The sequence below is a fragment of the Halichoerus grypus genome, chromosome 1, assembly GCF_964656455.1.
Source record: "Halichoerus grypus chromosome 1, mHalGry1.hap1.1, whole genome shotgun sequence".
Lineage (NCBI taxonomy): Eukaryota > Metazoa > Chordata > Mammalia > Carnivora > Phocidae > Halichoerus > Halichoerus grypus.
The window spans coordinates 90,972,557-90,992,591 of record NC_135712.1 but is presented as its reverse complement, the minus strand read 5'-3'; the positions used below and the strand labels follow the sequence as shown (position 1 = coordinate 90,992,591).

The 20,035-nt window shown below is 33.3% G+C and overlaps 1 protein-coding gene across 1 annotated transcript in view; it reads right to left on the bottom strand.

Annotated features, from left to right (window-relative positions):
• SPATA16 (spermatogenesis associated 16) overlaps positions 1 to 20,035 on the bottom strand; it is a 227,036-nt gene that overhangs the window by 139,864 nt on the left and 67,137 nt on the right. The window contains exon 3 of the mRNA XM_036075653.2: positions 10,927 to 11,072. Coding sequence (XP_035931546.1) covers positions 10,927 to 11,072 — 146 coding nt within the window. The remainder of the gene's footprint in view (positions 1 to 10,926; positions 11,073 to 20,035) is intronic.

The following is a 20,035-nucleotide window of genomic DNA, read 5'->3' as shown; positions in this document are numbered from 1 at the left end:
AGGAAGTGCAATATTTAAAATATCTCATTTCATGAAATCTGTAAGAAATTTGCAAAATTTCTGTTTCTTCTACTATGAGTAAGTTCATTTTAAAATTCTTGAATATCTGTAATGCTTTTTTTAAAAAAGTTTTTATTTAAATTCCAGTTACCATACAATGTGATATCAGTTTCAAGTGTACAATACAGTTATTCAACACTTCCATATAACACATGGTGCTCATCACAAAAAGTGCACTCCTTAATCCCCTTCACCTATTTAACCCATCCTTCCATTCAGCTCCCCTTTGATAACCCTGGGAACCCCTTTGAGAATAAACTGATGGTTTGCCTCTCTCTCTCTCTTTTTTTCCCCCTTTGTTTGTCTTGTTTCTTAAATTCCACAAATGAATGAAATCATGTGGTATTTGTCTTTCTCTGACTGACTTCTTCTAGCATTACACTCTTTAGCTCATCCACATTGTTGAAAATGGCAAGATTTCATTCATTTTTATGGGTGAGGAATATTCTATTGTATATACAATCTTGGTGTGTGTGTGTGTGTATATATATATATGAAATTTGTTCACATATATACATATATGAAATTATATATATATACAATTATGAAAACAGCCCAAGTGTCCATATATATATATATATATTATATATATATAATATATATACACACTCTTCTTTATCCTTTTATCAGTTGATGGACACTTGGGCTGTTTTCATAATTTGGCTATTGTAGATAACGCTGCTACAAACATTGGGGTGCATGTATCCCTTTTTCATTCTTTTATGGCTGATATTACCATATATATATATATATATATATATACATATGTATAAGTAGATGGTATATATGTATACATGTATATATATGTATACCACTTCTCTATCCATTCATCAGTAGATGGACACTTGGGCTGTTTCCATGATTTGGCTATTACAGATAATGCTTCTATAAACATCAGGGTGCATGTATCCTTTGAATTAGTATTTTTGTATTCTTTGTGTAAATACCTAGTAGTGTGATTGCTGGATCATAGGGTAGTTCTATTTTTAATTTTTTGAGGAAGCTCCATTCTGTTTTTCATGGTGGTTTTACCAGCTTGCATTCCCACCATCAGTGCAAGAGGGTTCCCTTTCCTCCACATCCTCACCAACACCTGTTGTTTCTTATATTGTTGATTTTAGCCATTCTGACAGGTGTGAGGTGATATCTCATTGTAATTTTGATTTGCATTTCCCTGATGGTGAGTGATGTTGAGCATCTTTCCATGTGTCTGTTGGCCATCTTGATGTCTTCTTTGGAAAAATGTCCATTTATGTCTTCTGCCCATTTTTAAATTGGATTATTCATTTTTTGGGTGTTGAGTTTTATAAGTCCTTTATATATATATATATATATATATATATATATATATATATATATCTCCAAAATATATACTAACCCTTTATTGGATATGTTATTTGCAAATATCTTCTCCCATTCCACAGGTTGCCTTTTAGTTTTGTTGATTGTTTCCTTTGCTGTGAAGAAGTTTTTTTTATCTTGATGATGTCCCAATAGTTTATTTTTGCTCTTTCTCCTTTGCATCAGGAGATATACCTAGAAAGAAGTTGCTATGGCCAATTTCAAAGAGGTTACTGCCCATGTTCTCTTCTAGGATTTCTATGGTTTCAGGTCTCACATTTAGGTCTTTATTCCATTCTGAATTTATTTTTGCATATGGTGTAAGAAAGTGGTCCAGTTTCATTCTTTTACATGTTGCTGTCCAGTTTTCCCAACACCATTTGTTGAAGAGACAGTCTGCTTTCCACTGGATATTCTTTCCTGCTTTGTTGAAGATTAATTGACCAGATAGTTGTGGGCTTATTTCTGCATTTTCCATTCTGTTCCATTGTTCTATGTATCTCTTTTTGTGCAAGTACCATACTGTTTTCATCACTATAGCTTTGTAATATAACTTGAAGTCCAAAATTTTGATGCCTCTAGCTTTGCTTCCCACCACCCCCCACCCCCCCTACCCCCCCCCCCCCCCCGGCCAAGGTTGCTTTGGCTTTTTGGGGTCTTTTGTGGTCTCATACAAATTTTAAGATTGTTTGATCTAGTTCTGTGAAGTTCTAGTTTTAGTTCACACTGTTGATATTTTGATAGGGATTGTCTTAAATGTGTAGATTGTTTTGGGTAGTATAGACATTCTAACAATATTTGTTCTTTCCATCCACAAGCATGGAATGTCTTTCCATTTCTTTGTGTAATCTTCAATTTCTTTCATCATTGTTTTATAATTTTCAGAGTACAGGTCTTTCACCTCTTTGGTTAGGTTTATTCCTAGATATCTTATTGTTTTTGGTGCAATTATAAATGGATGGTTTTATCCATTCTGACACCTATCTCTTTTGATCAGAGTGTTTAGCTTATTTACATTCAAAGCAATTATTGATAGATATGTATTTAGAGCCATCTTATTACTTGTTTTGTCATTGTTTCTGGAGGTTTCTCTGATCCCTTCTTGTTTTTGTCACTTTTGGTCTCTCCCTTATACTCAAGAGAGTCCCCTTTATTATTTCTTGCAGGGCTGGTTTAGTGGTCACGAACTCCTTTAGCTTTTGCTTGTCTAGGAAACTCTTAGTCTCTCCTATTCTGAATGATAGCTTTGCTGGATAGAGTATTCTTGGCTGCAGATTTTTCCCATTCATCACTTTGAATATATCATGCCACTCTTCTGGCTTGCCAAGTTTCTGTTGAGAAATATCCAGCTAGCCTTATGGGTTTTCCCTTGTAAGTTAAGGACTTCTTTTGTCCTGCTGCTTTTAAGATATTTCTTTTATCATTATACTTTGCAAATTTAATTGCAATTGGTGTTGGCCTGCTTGTGTTGATTCTGGTGGGAGTTCTTTGTGCCTCCTGGACCTGGATATCTGTTTCCCTCCCCAGATTAAGGAAGTTTTCTGTTATTATTTCTTGAAATAAATTTTCTTCTCCCTTTTCTCTCTTCTTCTGGGAATCCTATAATACAAATGTTATCATGTTTGATGGAGTCACTGAGTTCCCTAAATCTATTCTAGGGTTGCATAATTCTTCTTTCTTTCTTTTTTTCAGCTTCATTATTTTCCATTATTTTGTCTTCTAGATCATGAATTCATTCCTCTTCTTCTTCCAGCCTGCCGTAAATTGCATCAAGCCTGTTTCCAATCTCATTTATTGCATTCTGATCGATTCTTTTTTTAACTTTTTTTTTTATCTCTGTGGTAAGGGTCTCACTGATGTCTTCTATTTTTTTCTCAAGCCCAGTGAGTATCCTTATGATTATTGCTTTAAATTCTCAATCAGGTATGTTACTTATATCTCTTTTGCTTAGATCTCTGGCCACGGCCTTATTCTTTCATTTGGGATAAATTCCTCCATCTTAGAATTTTGTCTAAGTTTCTGTTTTCTTCTCTGTGTTAGAAAAGCCAGCTATGTGTCCTGCTCTTGAAAATAATAGCCTTATGAAGAAGAGGTTCTGCAGTGCTTAGGGCCTGGTGCTTCAGGGAGTGTCTCCAGTGTGTGCTACATGTGTTTTGCTATTGTGTTTTGGCTGCTTTATCCTTTAGGATAGTCATCTGCAGAGGCTCTCCTTGCCTGTTGTGGGCAGTGTTTGGTTCCTGGCCTTAATGTGGTGAATTTTAACTAGGCGTGCTCTAGTTTGCTTCTGAAATGAACTTGACACCAACTCCACCAGAACTGAGATCCTGCAGAACTCTCTGGTCAGGTGATGCGGGTGGTTTGCGTTGGTCTTGGGGAGGGGCCTGCTGCATTGGGACTGAGGCAAGCTTGACTGAGAATGGCAGAACTGCCAGAGCAGGGAAGGGGGGAGAAGAGATGGGGAGGGGGTTGGTGTAAGCAAGTTAGGCAGTGAATGTCAGCTCTGTGTTTATGCTAGGGACAGGGGAGGAAAATAGTGCCAGCCAGCTCCTTTGTTCCCAGAGAGGTGTTTCTGTGAACTCTGCCTCTCAGGGACTTGCTCCAAGAAAAGTGGATAACCTACCCCCTCACCCCTTCCATATGCTCCAGGCCTTCTACAGATTGCTGTTTCCATGCTGTCTGCCCTTCGGTTGTTTGTCTGCCTTCTCTCCAAAACAGGGCACTGCCCTCCAGGCTCTATCCCAGTAGAGCTCGCTGACCTTTAAACTCCAGGCTTTAAGCCCCACTGGTTGTTAGAGCTTATGAAATTCAGTCCCTCTCATTTTCCAAGCCAATAGCTTTGGGGAAACATTCTCCTAGTGTGTTCCCCTGTGTGCTCCTCTCTCTCTTGCCCTTCTCTGTGATCATGGCTCCCTCCCCTCCACAGCACCCATGATTTGTTTCTCCCTTAAACCATGTCTCTGCACTTCCTACCTTCTTCAATGTGGCTTCTTTTCTCCCTTTAGTTGCAGAGTTTGTTCTCAGTCTTCAGGTCAATTTCTGGGGTATTTAGGATGATTTGATAGTTATCTAGTTGTGTTCATATGAGGAGACAAGCCTAGGGTCCTCCCACTCCACCATCTTCCTCTGTCTCCAAATATCTGTAATGCTTTAAGCCTATATCACCACTGAGCATTTTAATTATCCTCAAAGTTGATATAACAACTTAAGAGTTGTATTTTCATAGAAGTTTTCAAATTATCTACTTTATTGAGTTTCTGATGGGTTCAAAAAGTATCTTAAAAATAATAGTCTCATCTATGCATATATAGAGTTTATTGGTATTAATAAATACCATCAAAAATAATCTGCATTTGTTATTGGTGGTGGAATTGAAATAAAATACAATTCTGATATATTTTGGATTCAGGAAGGACTTTAAGCAGTTTACTTAGATTTAAAGATGAGAAAACTGATGCAAAGAGAAGTTAAATTTCTTGTGGAAGTCAAAGCTAGTAAGTGATAAAGCAGCGATTCAAGTAACTTCTCTTTGCATCAGTTATTTTATTTTCTTATATTTTGACCCATGTGTCATTTAAATGTTTAATTTCCAAGTATTTGGAGAGATTTTCTAGATATCTTACTATTAATCATTTCTGATATAATTCCATTAACCATATTCCATTGTGGTTAGGGAACAAACCCTGTGAGAGTTCACATTTTCAGAATTTTATTGAGTTTTATTTTTATCTCTGGTAATACTCTTTATGTTCTGCCTTGTCTGATATTAACATACCTGAGCCTGACATAAAAATAAGTTTTTATGTTTATTGTATAGTACATCATTTTTCTTCCTTTTAATCTCAATCTATATCTTTTTGTAAATAGCATATAGTTGAATGTTGTGATTTAATCCAGATTGGCAATATTTGCCTTTTGATTAGAATGTTTACTCAATGTACATTTAATGTAATTATTAATAGAGTTTGGTTCAACTCTACCATCTTGCTATTATCTTCCAGTGTTCCATTCATTATTTGTTCCTCTCTTTCACCTTTCTGGACTTATTTTTAGTTAAGTAAATCTTTAGCATATAATTTTAAGTTCACTATTGGCTTTCTAGCTGTACTTTTTCTATCTTTTAAGGTTTACTCTGGGATTATAATATGCATTCTTAATTTAACACAGACTAGTTACAGTTAATATTGTACTATCTCATGTAAAAATATTAGTAGTAAAATTCCATTTGTGCTCCCTCCCACAGACCTTGTGGTGTTGTAGTCAAATATTTCACATCAAAATATGTAATCTTATTATTTATAATTTATCTTTAATCAGTTAAAGTTATCCCATTGTATTTTGGCCTCCATTATTTCTTTTTTTTAAAGATTTTATTTATTTATTTGAGAGAGAGAGACAGAGAGATAGAGAGAGAGCACAAGCAGGGGGAGGGGTAGAGGGCAAAGGAGAAGTAGGCTCCCCGTGGAGCAGGGAGCCCAATGGGGGGCTTGATCCCAGGACCCTGGGATTATGACCTGAGCTCAAGGCAAATGCTTAACCAACTGAGCTACTCAGGCACCCCAGCCTCCATTATTTCTGATTAAAAGTCACCTGTTATTTATATCATTGTTCCCTGCATGTAATATATTGTTTTCCTTTGGCTGCTTTTAATATTTCTCTTCCTGTTGGGTTTTCAAGAGTTTGATTATGATGTTCCTAGATCTAGTTCTTTTTGTTTTTATCCTAGTTGGGGCTAACTGGATATCCTTTTTTTTTAATCAAATTTGGAAAATTTTCAGTAATTATTTTAATGTCTTATTCTCTCTTTCCTTTCCCTTTGAGACTTCAATTACATGCATGTTAGATTTCCTGCTATTGTCCTTGAGGACAGGTCACTGAAGTTGGTTAATTTTTTCAAATCTCTCTTCTTTCCATTCTCACATTGGGTAATTTCTGTAAATTCATCTTCAATCTTTAGCAGTCGCCAAACTAATGTTAAGGTCAATCAGTACATTTCAAAATTTCAGATATTTTATTAATCTATACTAAAATCTCTATTTGGTTCTTTTCTTAGTTTCTCTTTTTCTGTTGAGATTCTCATCTCTTCAGTTATTATTACTATCTTTATCTCAAGGGCCTTGGACCTATTTTTCATAGCTTCTTGAAAATCTTTCTCTACCAATTCCAACATATGAGTCACCTTGGTGTCTGTTTCTATGGCTTGTTTACTTTCTTAAGTATGAGTCTTATTTACCTACTTCTCTGCATGTGTATTAATTTTTAATTTTATGCCAGACATTTTGGTTGAAACTTTGTAAGGAATCGGGATTATGACATCATCCCTGTAAACTTGTTGATTTTTTTGTTTGTTTGTTTTTCCTATCAAACAAATAGTGTATACTCTTGTTCTTGTCATGCTTGGCTTTAGTCTTTGTTAGGGCAGATCTCTTTTGGCTTAATCCTAAGGTGTGGCCCTTTCTAGAGGTCATGATCCTTACTCCTGAAGCATGGCCTTTCTGGGGTCTCAACTGAATGCCTGAGGTACTCAGTGAGGTCTTTTCACACCGTCACTCCAACACGTCCCATCACTGCCGGTCCTCTCATATTTCCACTTAGCACTTAGTCCTGCAGCAGGCAATCTCTGCTACATGGAGTCTCACTCCTCACATTGGCCAAGAACCTATAATATATCCTCATGCAGATTTCTGCCCCTATCCCCTCATACTGCCACCTCTTCTTTGGCCATTTACCCTATAAATTACAGCTTATTTTTTATCCTAGTATTCTAATCTCTGCCTCCTCAGCTCAGTGAGACTACAATTTAACTTGATATCCATCTCCCTGAATTAGGGCAGGAAAATAACCCCAGCAAAAAACTGAGAAAATTGTGGGGCTCACCATATGTATTTCCCTTCTGTCAGGGATCACGGTTCTGCTGTGACCATTATCCAATGCCTGAAAATAGTTGCCTCATATATTCTGTCCAGTTTTAGTTGTTTACAGTAGAAAGACAGGTCCAATACCAGTAACTCTGTCATAGGTGGAATGAAAAATTCATGGGTTTAGATTTAATTTTCACAAAACTTTGTGAAATAATATTTGTGAAGTAGGTACTATAATTATAGCCCAATATTAAATAGAGAATTAAACTCAGGCTAACTAATGAGTGGGGAGTCAGAATTTAATCCTAGACAGTCAGATTCCAGACTCTGCTTTGATTCAATATACTATACTGCCCCTGCAACATGAAATTATGTTTATTTCCTTCATAGCATTTATCATATTCTTTTTTCTCATGTATTTATTAATATTTATTTGTTTTTTACAATTTGACATTTCTCGTAATGTGTATAATACATTTCCTGTTTACAACTGCTTTCCCACTGCATAGCACAGGGTTTTGGTAGGCATTCAATAAATATTTGTTGAATGAATGAATGAATGAATGAATGTAGATGCTACCATTATAAAACAATTTTGAAAATAGTATGTTTTCTATATATTTGGTATTTTAGATTTCATTTTGCCTTCTACCTTGTGGCATCAAAATTCTGCAACAAAAACAAACAAGAATCTACAGATGAGGAACATGCAAAAAAGTGATATGCACCATTAAAATCTTTACAGTTATATACATCAAAATATAATTATAAGATAGAAAAAGAGTTATAGCAGGATTTCTATTCTTGATAAGATAGCAGTAATTAGAAATCTATTTTAGGAATATTCAAAACACTTCCTAATAAACAATGGCACTAGTCTGATGAGGTAAGCAAGAGTTGATGTGTTTGACTAGTGAAGCTAGGCATAGCTTTTGGTTGAAGTAAAAAAAAAACAAAAACAAAGCATGATATGCATATCTGCCACTTTGGACATGTTATTAGGAAAAACAATTGTTAATAGTTGTTTCTAGAGCCTTTATATCACTTATTATTATATTTTAAATAACAATACACACCTGATTAATTTCAAAATGTATCTTTGTTGAACTTCAAACCATAAAGTCACGGCTCTTGTAATCTTGTATGTGACATAACAATATGCACTTATTTTTATCAGAAGCAAAACTACAGATGATTTTTAAGCTAATTTTTGTGCTAACAAATCTCCTAAAGATATGCAGCAGACCTCACATTTACATAAAATTAAAGAAAGAATGCTTAGCAAATGCAAATAAATGCAAAAAAGGAATATTTTAATTTTGATTCATGATTAGTAGCAACCATCACAAAGTGGTAATAATACAAAAGCAAAATTCTGCATTCATTGTATAACTAATGGTTGTAAGCTATTTATAGACTGAGAATTCTGATTAATTAATTTATTTTGAGAAACATATTTATTGATTATATATCAGACTCTGTTTTAAAATCTGAGATCTCTAAAAACACTTTAATATTAGAATCCTATGCACTGACTTCTGCAGTATGACAAGCCCAGGAAAATGATTTATCTCACTTGGTGCCTTATTTATTGTATGAATTGACTGTTTAACCTCTATTGATTTGCATTTCTTACTTAATGTTCAACTTAGAAACAGAAGCAAAAGTTATTTTACAATACAAAAAAAAGATGAAAGTTAATCCAAGTGTAATATGTAAGATCATTTTAATATTCACCATTATATATCCTCCTCTCAGCAATTTTCAAGTATTGAAAGAGTGCTCTTAGTTTTAAAACAAGAGTTGCTAAATCTAAATCGTGAACCTATTGAAGTTTATCTTGGCATTCTTAGGACCAGTAGCATTTTATTGTTTCTTATATTTGGATTGCAGTGGAATTTTTTACTTATGTTCATTAATTATTTTTATAACACTGAGTTGAGTTTTGACATGACCATACCATTTGGAATTCTTTTATTATTAAAAATGATTTAAAAGTCCATCAAACCATTCTGATAGCCAGGAGATATTTTCCTTAAAATGTAGGCCATGTTGGTGATCTTTTTTATGTGTGGTGAAAATCATGGAGAAGGTGATAAATCATTACTTTCAGTGCATCTCAATTTATTATTGTTTACATATGCCTATAAATTTTCTGGGTCAGTTCAAATTTAAAATATTTTTCCCCTTGTGATCACAAGTCACCCAAGTAGCCCAGAAATTCCAATATTTTGACATATTGAAATATATGTTACATTTCCAATACTGGTCCTTTTAAGTGGAAATGGACAAAAATTATTTGACAGACTGTATGTCTCGATACTGGGTTTGGAAACTATAGCTGCATAAAATGTTTCCAGAAAGTATAGGTTTGATTTTTTTTTTTTTTGGTGTCAAAGAGACTCTGCCTTTAGGTTCTGTAGTTTACTTAAGCAGGAAAATTTCTTTCAAGAAGGTTATCTTATGAATTTCAAAGTGATTTTGTTGTCTGCAGGTCCTTGATGGCAAGCTTAAGCCTACAAACTCGAGGTCTCCTTATGAATGTGGAGAATCTTGGGTAGATCTTTTATATCCTCATGGATGTGGAGCTGTAAATGTTTACCATGTTGGCAGATCTCCCACTCATGAGATGGGTCTTAGTATAACTGATAGCTATGTTTCCTAGTGGTTATTAACAAGGCAGGCATTATGTTTTCATGTTCATATTAGTTTTGTTATTTGTATCCAAAAGAAGTACAGGACGTCTGAGCTCAGAGAATAGACAAGACAGAAAGTTCTAGGTAAATTGTTCAAAGTTAGGCAGGGAGGGGAGGAGGCATCATAATTCTAAGGAAAAAGTTATTTGAAAGGTATAACAATCATTTGTATCTTTGCTGTAGATTAAACTGAATATTATCCACGGTAAGAGCAAGGCCTTTAGGAAACAGGACATACGAGAGGTATATGTTTATAGAAGAAAAAGAGGTCTGTGACACTACATCGAAAACTAATGATATAATGCATGGTGATTAACATAATAATAAAAAAGTAAGTAATAAACAAAACAAAAACAAAGCCACCCCCCCCCAAAAAAAAAAGAGAAAAAGAGGTCTGGGTAGGCTTGGGGATTCTAGGAAGCCACAAGATAACATAATGATACAGACTTCTGAAGAAGGATAGAAATATGAAAAAGAAATCCTTACGGACAATGATAAGTGTTTTGCACCTTTGGACAGCTGTCACACCTACCCTTGCATAGCATCCCGTGACTCAGCTATCCTGTCACCAAATAAGCCATGAACATCAAGTCTCTGCCTGTGGTTTACAGTCCAAATTTCCTTCTGCCATTCTCCAGATCGTGTGCAGTTTTGGAAATCCTTCTCATCCCTTACTTACCTTATTCCCTCTCTCTTCTCTTACTGTAATAATTTGCTACTCCAGTTACCTGCCTTTTTATCTTACCCTGCATTATGAGTAATTGTTTATGTGTCTGTTCCTTCCATTAGGTTTTGAGATGCCCTTTGTGCTCCCAATGATTGTCTAGCTTAACATAAATCAAGTAGTAAAGAAATTTTTTTTTGTTTTGCCTTTAAATTTAAATGAAATGGAAGTTGATTATACAAGCTCGCATAGTGCCCTCTGCTTGCATGAACAGTATTTACTTGCAGTTATTAATACTTCATTTTACCTGTGTGCATGATTCAGGGCAAGGTCGGGTTTCCTCATGCGTAGATAGCACGTAACAAGCTTTGTCTCGATGAAACTTGCCACACTTGCTATATCTTCAGCAGATGCTTCAAATGGTTTTCCCAGAGCTGCCCCTTTGCTGCAAAGCTTAAAAAAAAATAATACTTTAAATTTCCTAATAATCTTGGCAGGTAGTTGATCTTTTATATAAGCAAAACATGTACATGTATGCGTCCTTTTTCCAAACTACAAGGTAAACATTAATATTTTGATTATAAATTAAATAAGTTGTTCCTGTTCACCATTATGTGACTATCATATAAAATAAGTAACACATTTTACTGTAAAATGCTTCCTGTAAAATATTTTAAAAGCATGATATATTTTAAGTGGGTGCCATTTGTTAAGAATGTCTGTTTTAAAAATAAAGCATACAATAAGCAAAGATATTAACAGAAAACCAGGTGTAAATCATATTAAATACCAGTGCTTTTATGAAAACCCAGCTAAGCAATGATCTAGCACACTATCAAGTTTGATTTAATATAATAAGGGGTATCAGAAGTAAACTCCTAGGAACCATTAACATGATCGGTGATTAATTTGAGTCTGAATCACATTCTCTAAGATGTTATTGAAAGAATAGAAGTGAAATTTTATTAGAATTTATTGGCAGAGGCCACAGTATCTGAAAAACATGGCAAGAATGTGGAATTCTTAATAAAAATTCCAGGAAGTCAATGGTTTCTGGGCACCATAGATAAACTGTAGATGAAGAAGGTAATTAATTTTTTAGGAGAACCCCAAACATTAAGAAGTGTTAATAATATGACAAGGGTAGATCGGCACTTTATTTTCCCTAGAGTTTTCTACTGTTCCTTGGAATTAAGGCTGATGCAGAAGATGAAACCCCGCTTTCTGTTTAGTGACCTTATTCAGAATATCTACATTTTTGCACTTTCTATCTCCATCTGACCATATATTGGAGAAAATTTTCTCACTGGGGATAGTAATACTTGGAATTAATACCTATTTATATATACCTTAATATAAAATTTCTTGTATTCTAAACACTGTTTAAATGATATAGTTTAAACTAATTTTTCTTTTATAGATTAAGTTGAGATTGGCTTGCCATTTACATTAACATTATTGTCAATTATTTTTTAAAGTGAAATTTGTTTGAGAATGACTATATTCTGTTCTAAAATGTATTTTTCTTCTTAATTTTATATAAAAGCTGTAAGATAAAATAAAATCTAGAATCTAGATGTTTAATATCATAGTTTAAATTGGTAGTTACACGATACTATTATTTTTTGCTTGGATATCCTGTCAATTGTGAGAATTCATATCATTTAAAAGTCTTTCCCAATTTGATAGGTGAAAAATGTTGCTTCATTTATTTGGTCAATAAATATTTATTGAATCTAATACTAATCGCCAGACAAAAATTACTGCCTTTACATTTTAATTTGCATTAGATAGATCTTTTTAAAATGAATTTTGGCTAGGTTTAGCTCTGTGTAAATTCCTATTTTTTTATTCCTTGCCTATTTCCATTGACATGCTAATTTCTTATTAATTTAAGAGCTCTTTAGACATATAAGCTATTATCCCTTTCTTCTTTTTTTTTAAGATTTTATTTATTTATTAGTAAGAGAGAGAGAGCACAAGCGGGGGGAGCGGTAGGCAGAGGGAGAGGGAGAAACAGGCTCCCCACTGAGCAAGGAGCCCGATGCGGGACTCGATCCCAGGACGCTGGGATCATGACCTGAGCTGAGATGCTTAGCCGACTGAGCCACCCAGATGTCCCTATTATCCCTTTTCCTGTAACAACTATATATATATATATATAATCAAACATAAGAGTCTTTCAAATTATCTTTTAGAAAATAGTCAAATTTTATTTATGTTCTTAAAAGGATCCTCAGAGTCTATATTATAAAACTCTTTTCTCAATTATTCTGGGAAAAAAAAGGAAAGACTATTTGTGGATGACCTCAGTCAATGTTAAGTTTGGATGTTTTATAAAGATTACCTGATTAATTGGTAATAAAAGAGACAAAACATTTAACACTGATTTAGTAACTATTCCTGAGTCTGACCCGCACAAATGTCAAGGTGGTTATAAAAAGATCTTGAAATATAATTTAAGAAAGCACTGTAGTGGGGCACCTGGGTGGCTCAGTTAGTTAAGCATCTGCCCTCAGCTCAGGTCATGATCCCAGCTTCCTGGGATCGAGTCCCGCATCGGGCTCCTTGCTCAGCAGGGAGCTTGCTTCTCCCTCTCTCTCCCTCTGCTTCTCCCCTCAGCTCCTGCTTTCTGGCTTTCAAATAAATAAAATAAAATCTGTAAAAAAAAAAAAAAGCACTGTAGTTTGATCATAGCAGCTTGGGACAGCATCAGCATCTCCCCTCTTTTAGCAATCTGATCCTATAGGACCCAGAAATACCTAAATAGACAATTTTTCAGAAAAAAAGATTTGTGAATAACTCTTTATAAAGCCCAAATCAGTAGAAAAACAATGAGTAAAATTGTGTGTTTTATTTGTTAGTATATCAAGTCATTAAAATTCTAGACCTTCTTGATTAACTTGATCTTCAAAATGAAATCAACACTTTTTTCAAGTCTCAAATACCCAAACCTCCTGAACTCATATAAAATCCTACACAAATAAAAAAGATGCAAACAAGACACACATGTGTGCATACTTTGTCCTTTCCTGTCGTGTTCTTCTCTGATGTGATGGAGCAGATAAACCTTCTTTCTCAGGCAAACTTTTTGTGGGCCATTCAGAAAGTCAAGGAATAACTCCCATGAGGGCATTCAGATCTTACATGGCAAGAGGAAGCAAACCTTCAGATTTAATAATATTAAAGGCTTTTTCCACAAACACTGAGAGAAAGTGAAGAATAAATGCCTGATCTTCTAACAACTGCAGTATTCTCTACCTCTATAAGATTGAAGGCCAGGAAAAGAATAAAAATGATCAATCTTTAGATGTCTTTGAAATAAGCTTTGCAATACAGCAAATTGTTATCAAATATCCTGAAATTAAAGGTAGAATTAGAGGCAAATGTAGACAAAACACTGGTATCAGCATTGTTTAAAAATTCCAGATATTTTACTGAATTTTTAAATTTCCATGCAGACATTTGTACAGAAGTTAATTCTCTAGAAGATAAAGGATGTGTGAATTTGAATATAGGAAGGGTGACTTTGTTCAACTTATTTTTGCCTAAAACTATACATGTAAGCCTTAGGTGAAATAAGTCAAGAACATAATGGAATAAAAACTTTTAAACTACCTGATAATATATCAGTGAGGAGACTTTGAATTGGGAAAAATTAATATTAGGTGTTAATTTTTTATTTCCAAAGGAAGACTAAAATATTTTTGAATGAAGCATGGATGGACAAATTAAGAGCATATTATTTAAGGGAAAATACAGGGAAGACTCTTATGGGTATAGCTGTTGTTTTGATGAAAAGCTAAATATTAAAATTTCAGTATAAAAAATTTCAATATAAAAAGTTTCAGTACAATATTTCAGTATAAAAAGTTTCAATATAAAAAGTTTCAGGAGTAAATTAGAATCACAGACTCAAATTTTAATTTACATATTTATTTGATAATTTTCTGAAAAGAAGATAATAATACTTGGGAGTTATAAAATATTTTTTCTAAAGTATCTCACATGTCTTTTAAGAAATAAATATCAAAACTATTTTCAGAAATTGTGTCATAAAGAAATTTCAAGGTTTGTTTAAAAACACAGATAAAAATAACATAAAGCCCAATAACAGTAGAAATAACCAACATTAAATATTATTTTGGAGGTCCTGTTCTTAAAAATGCAACCATGTATTCTTTTTTAAATTAAGATCATCATTAGCAAGACTAATATTGTTAATAGGATATTGTATGATGAGTGCTTGCCCACTATATTTCTGAAACATAATTTTGAGTGATTCCTGGAGATCTAGGGAGGAACGATAAACTTGAAAAATGTGGCATTATTTTAGTTATCAAATATCTACAAATAAGAGTATATGTCATCCATCCAATAAGTAATTTTTAAGAGTTTTATATTGTTTTTGGAATCACACACAAAAAAATCTAAAGATAGAGAATAACTTACCCATAACCCTATCATAATATATAATGCCATTAATTTATGGCATATTTCTAATATCCCTGCTAATTACAGGTGTAAATATCTTCAACAAGATATATACAGAAAAAAATTCTGTTACTATGTCTGGGATGGATATTAACTTACTGTGACTTAAGACTTACTGTGGTGATAATTTTACAATATACAAAAATATCAGATCATTACTTCACCTGAAACCATATCACCTAAACTGATATAATATTGTATGTCAATTGTACCTCAACAATAAAAAAATACACAGTGAAAGAAATTTGTTTTTGCATATTTCTTTCTATAATTTTCATGTTTTATATCATAATAAATTATATATTGTATATAATTTTTGCATCTTTCTTATATGCTTTGCTTCTTTTTATATGTTATCAACTACAAAACTAAAATGTATTAAAATATACCCATGTAACAATTATAGTTGGGTATTTCAATATCCCTCTCTAAGCAAATAATAAAAACACTAGAAAAAAAAATCACCAAAGACACAGAAGATTCAAACAACACAATCAACCAACAGGATGTTAATTGACATATATATATATATAAAATACTTCACCTAACAACAGTAGAATACATATTTTTCCCAAGCACCCATGTATAAATCACCTATATAGACTATATTGTGGAGCATAAAACAAACCTCAACAAATTGAAAACACTGAAATCATTCAGAATATATATTTTCTGACCATAATGGAATCGAAACTCAACAGTAAAAAAGAAAAAAATAAACAATCCAATTTGAAAGTGGGCAAAAGATGTGAACAGACATTTCACCAAAAAAGACATACAGATGCAAATAAACACACAAAAGTTGTTCAACAGTTTATTGTTTACCATCATTAGTCAGAGAAATGCAAATTAAAACTGTAAATTATAACTACAGAATGGCTAAAATAAAAAATAGTAATGATACCAAAAGTTGAAAAAGCCGAGAAATGAGATCACTCACACATTGATGACAGAAATGTAAAATGGTACAGCCACTGGAGAAAACAATATGGCAGTTTCTTAATAAACTAAATATGCAACTACTATATAGCTCAACACTATGGCACTCCTGCCACTTATCTTAGAAAAATGAATGTTCACACAGAAGTTCATTCGTGAATGTTTATAGAACTTAATTCATAACAACCCCAAACTGGAAGCAGTCTAGATATCCTTCAGTGGGTGAATGATTAAACAAACTGTGGTACACCCATACTATGAGATACTGCAATGATGGATGAATGGATACTACTTGGCAATATGAAGGAAAAAAAGAGTGATACATATGGCTTAAATGAATCTCTAGAGAATTATGCTGAGTGAAAAAAGCCAACCCCAAAAGGTTACATACTGCATTATTATGTGATAAAATTGTAGGAAAGGAGAACAGAGTAGTGATTGTGAGAGATTAGTGGTTAGTGATGGGATGGGTGTTGTGGTTATAAAAGGCCAATAGGAAGGAATCCTTGTAGTGATAGAACTGCCCTATATCTTGGGTGAATACATGCATCTACAGATCTTAAAATTGCACAGAACTAAATACACACACAACACACACATGAGTACAAGTAAAACTGGAGAAACCTTAAGATTGGTAGATTGTATCAATTCTAATATTCTGGTAGTGATACTGTACTATATTTTGCAAGACTTTACTGTTGGGAGAAACTGCATAAAGAATACACGGGATCTCTACATTATTTCTTACAACTTCATATAAATCTATAATTATCTCAAAGTAAAGTTTAATTTAAAAATTACCATGTTAGTATTTAGGTGTCTTTCATTTTTTCCTTCCCTGCCTTCTTTTTAGAACAATTGTAATCATGTTTAACCGGGGTTTTGGATGAGAAGATAAGTCATATCTGAGGGACTTTTCCATAGGGTTCTTCTGTGTCAAATTATGGACTGATTCCTATAATGAGGAGTAGTAACTCATGCTAAGGTTTGCTCTGAAGTTTTATTCAGAAGCCATTGTGAACAGATGCATCCATCCCTCTACTTTCTCATCAGTGTGGACTCTTGTTTGAGGACATTTGCCGTGAAATGAGGGTTGTGTTTAGTGATAGAAGGAATCGTAGAGGGAAGTTGTTGGCAAGTTCTTTAGTATGATGATTTCATTATTTATTTTTTTTCTTAATCATCTTTCAGTTTGTTAGTGCGCCCTTCCAAGTAATTTTTTCAAGAGGGCTTATGTGAATGGTAAATTTTCTGAGCTAGTGCATAGCTGAGAATGTATTTTTGTTAACATTACACATGCAAATTAACATGGCTGAATATACATTTCTTGCACATAACCATTTCTCTGCAAATACATAGTTCTCCATTTATATTCTTGTATTTAGCAAGTAGAGAAGAAAAAACATAGCACTTTTTAAATGAAACCAGACATAATTTTTAAAAACTTGCTGTACTGAAATTTCTTCCTTTTCCTCAAGCCTGTAGTATTTTTTTCTATCTTCTTATAATTCAAAATTATTGCTATCATGAATTCAGATGTGTTCTATTCTCATCTATTTTACCTGGAAAGAGGTACATTCATTGTGTTTCCATACTCAGGTGTTTTTTTTAACTTATAAAACTTTTCTTCAGTTACATCTTTGATTATTGGTCTTATTCCAACTGCTGTGTTTTCTTTCTTAAGAAAGTAATTCTTAAGTTGCATCTTATATATCCATTCTTTAGGTTTTCTGATTTTTTTCACCTCTGCATTCTAGGAGAATCTCAAGATTGATTGCTATATCATTGGCTCTATTTTGCCCATTATTAAACTTTACTTCTTTTTATAAAAGCAATACTAGTAATAAAAAATGCACACATTTAATAGTGCTTAAATAGTTACAAGCAGTGTTCTAAGTGTTCTCCATCTATTACCCCATTTAATAATCACAATATGAAGCACTATTTTCATGTCCATTGTGTTAGTTCAGGATGCTATAACAAAATACCATAGACTGGGTGGCTTAAAAATGAAACTGTTCTCTCTCACAGTTCTTAAGACTGGGAAGTTCAAGATCAGGGTGTCAGTATGGTTGAGTTCTAGTGAGGCCCTCTTTCAGATTGTAGACTGCTGACTTCTCATTGTAACCTCACATGACAGAAAGACAGCCAGCCAGAGAGCTCACTGGTGTCTCTGTTATAAGGACACTAATCCCATTCATGAGGGCTGTATCCTCCTGACCTAATCACCTCTCAAAGTCTCACCCCCTAATACCATGACATTGAGGATTAGGCTTCAACATAAGAATTTGCGGGAGAGGGGGGTGGACACAAACATTCAGTCCATAGAACTCATTTCACAGATGAGGAAACTGAGGTTCAGAGAGCTTAAGTAATCTGCTCAGGCAGATTACTCTGTAGATTATTCTATAGATTACTCTGTAGAGTTAGCAACTGGGATTTTTAACTTGATGTCTGGCCATAAAGTCTGTGTCTTTAATCACTACACTAGTGCTACACAATGTCATTCCATGAACTACTGATTTATGATGAAATAGTAAAGAAACAGTAAATATTCAGGGACCTTTATAGGAGTTCAGCAGAGAAATATTATATCTGTTGAATCTTATAATAAAAAATTAGATTTTGTATTTTTGTCTTATTTTTACTTCATTTTTTCCTAGTAATTCATTTTTACTGTATTTAATAAAGTATCAATCCACAAGTGATTGGGAGAAAAACAAAATGAAACAGAACTGGTTGTTCACCACAAATAGGGAAAAGAACTCTACTAAACTGTTAGAAATTTAGATAATTAAGAAGTTATAAAGAGAAAAAACAAACAGTTCTATTATTTAAAAAATGATTACTATTAGATATTGGTGTGGATATAACTATTCATCTATCTATTTATCATCTATCATCTATCTATCTATCATCTGCCTATCATCATGTCTTTATCCTTCAATTTACAAAAATTATATTATTCATTATCTATACTACTATGTAACCTGCTTTTTTGATTGTTTCTTTGAATATATAATGGACATAATAAATATAGATGTATACCATTTTTTTTAGATGGTGGCATAATTATACTGGATCCCCATTTAATGTTTTCTCCAGTGAGAAATTTCTCTAGTGACATTGAAAGTTCTCAATGTCATAAATAATGTACATTGAACAGCCTTGAATATACATCTTTGCCCACACATTTGATCATTTCCAAACTGTTATATTCTATATGTCATAAGGTTTTCTTACATACCGGAATTGCTACATCAGGAGTATACATCGCAATCCAAAAAACACATCTTAGAACATAATTATGAAAGTGCTCCTACAGAAAAGTTTTACCCTTTAACTAACAAAATATTTAAATTCTTGTTTCTCTTTACCCTCACCCACACTAGGTATTAGCAATGCTTTAATCTATTTATTCTTTGTGAGTCAGATGGGCAAAAATGGGGGCACCTTTCCTTAATTTGATTATTAGCTCAACCTCTTATGTTTATTGGCCGTGTGTGTGTGTGTACTGTTTGTTCATAAATTTTATTCATTTTTAAATTGTACTGTTCTAATTCTTACTGACTTATTTTCATTTAATAATTATATAATTTGACTTTTTTCCAAATATGTAATTTATTTTCAGTTACATTTATCACGTTTTGGTATCAGACTTATGCCAGCTTTGTAAAACAAACTGGAAAGATTCTGATCTTTTTCAATACTGTGGAACATTTTGAAATAAATAGTTGAAAAAAAATTTGAACAGAATTCCTTTCACTTCTTTTTTCTTTGGTTATTGTTCTGTTCAGATATCAGTGTTTTTCATCAATCCTATTAATTTATATATTCCTAGAAAATTTTTGGTTTCACTCAGATTTTAAAATCTGTCATTACAGTGAAGAACATCATATTCTTAGAACATTTTAAATGCCTGTGTTATTAGTTATGTCATTCCCTTTCTCACTCTCAGTACTTTGTAGTTTTGTTTTGTTTAT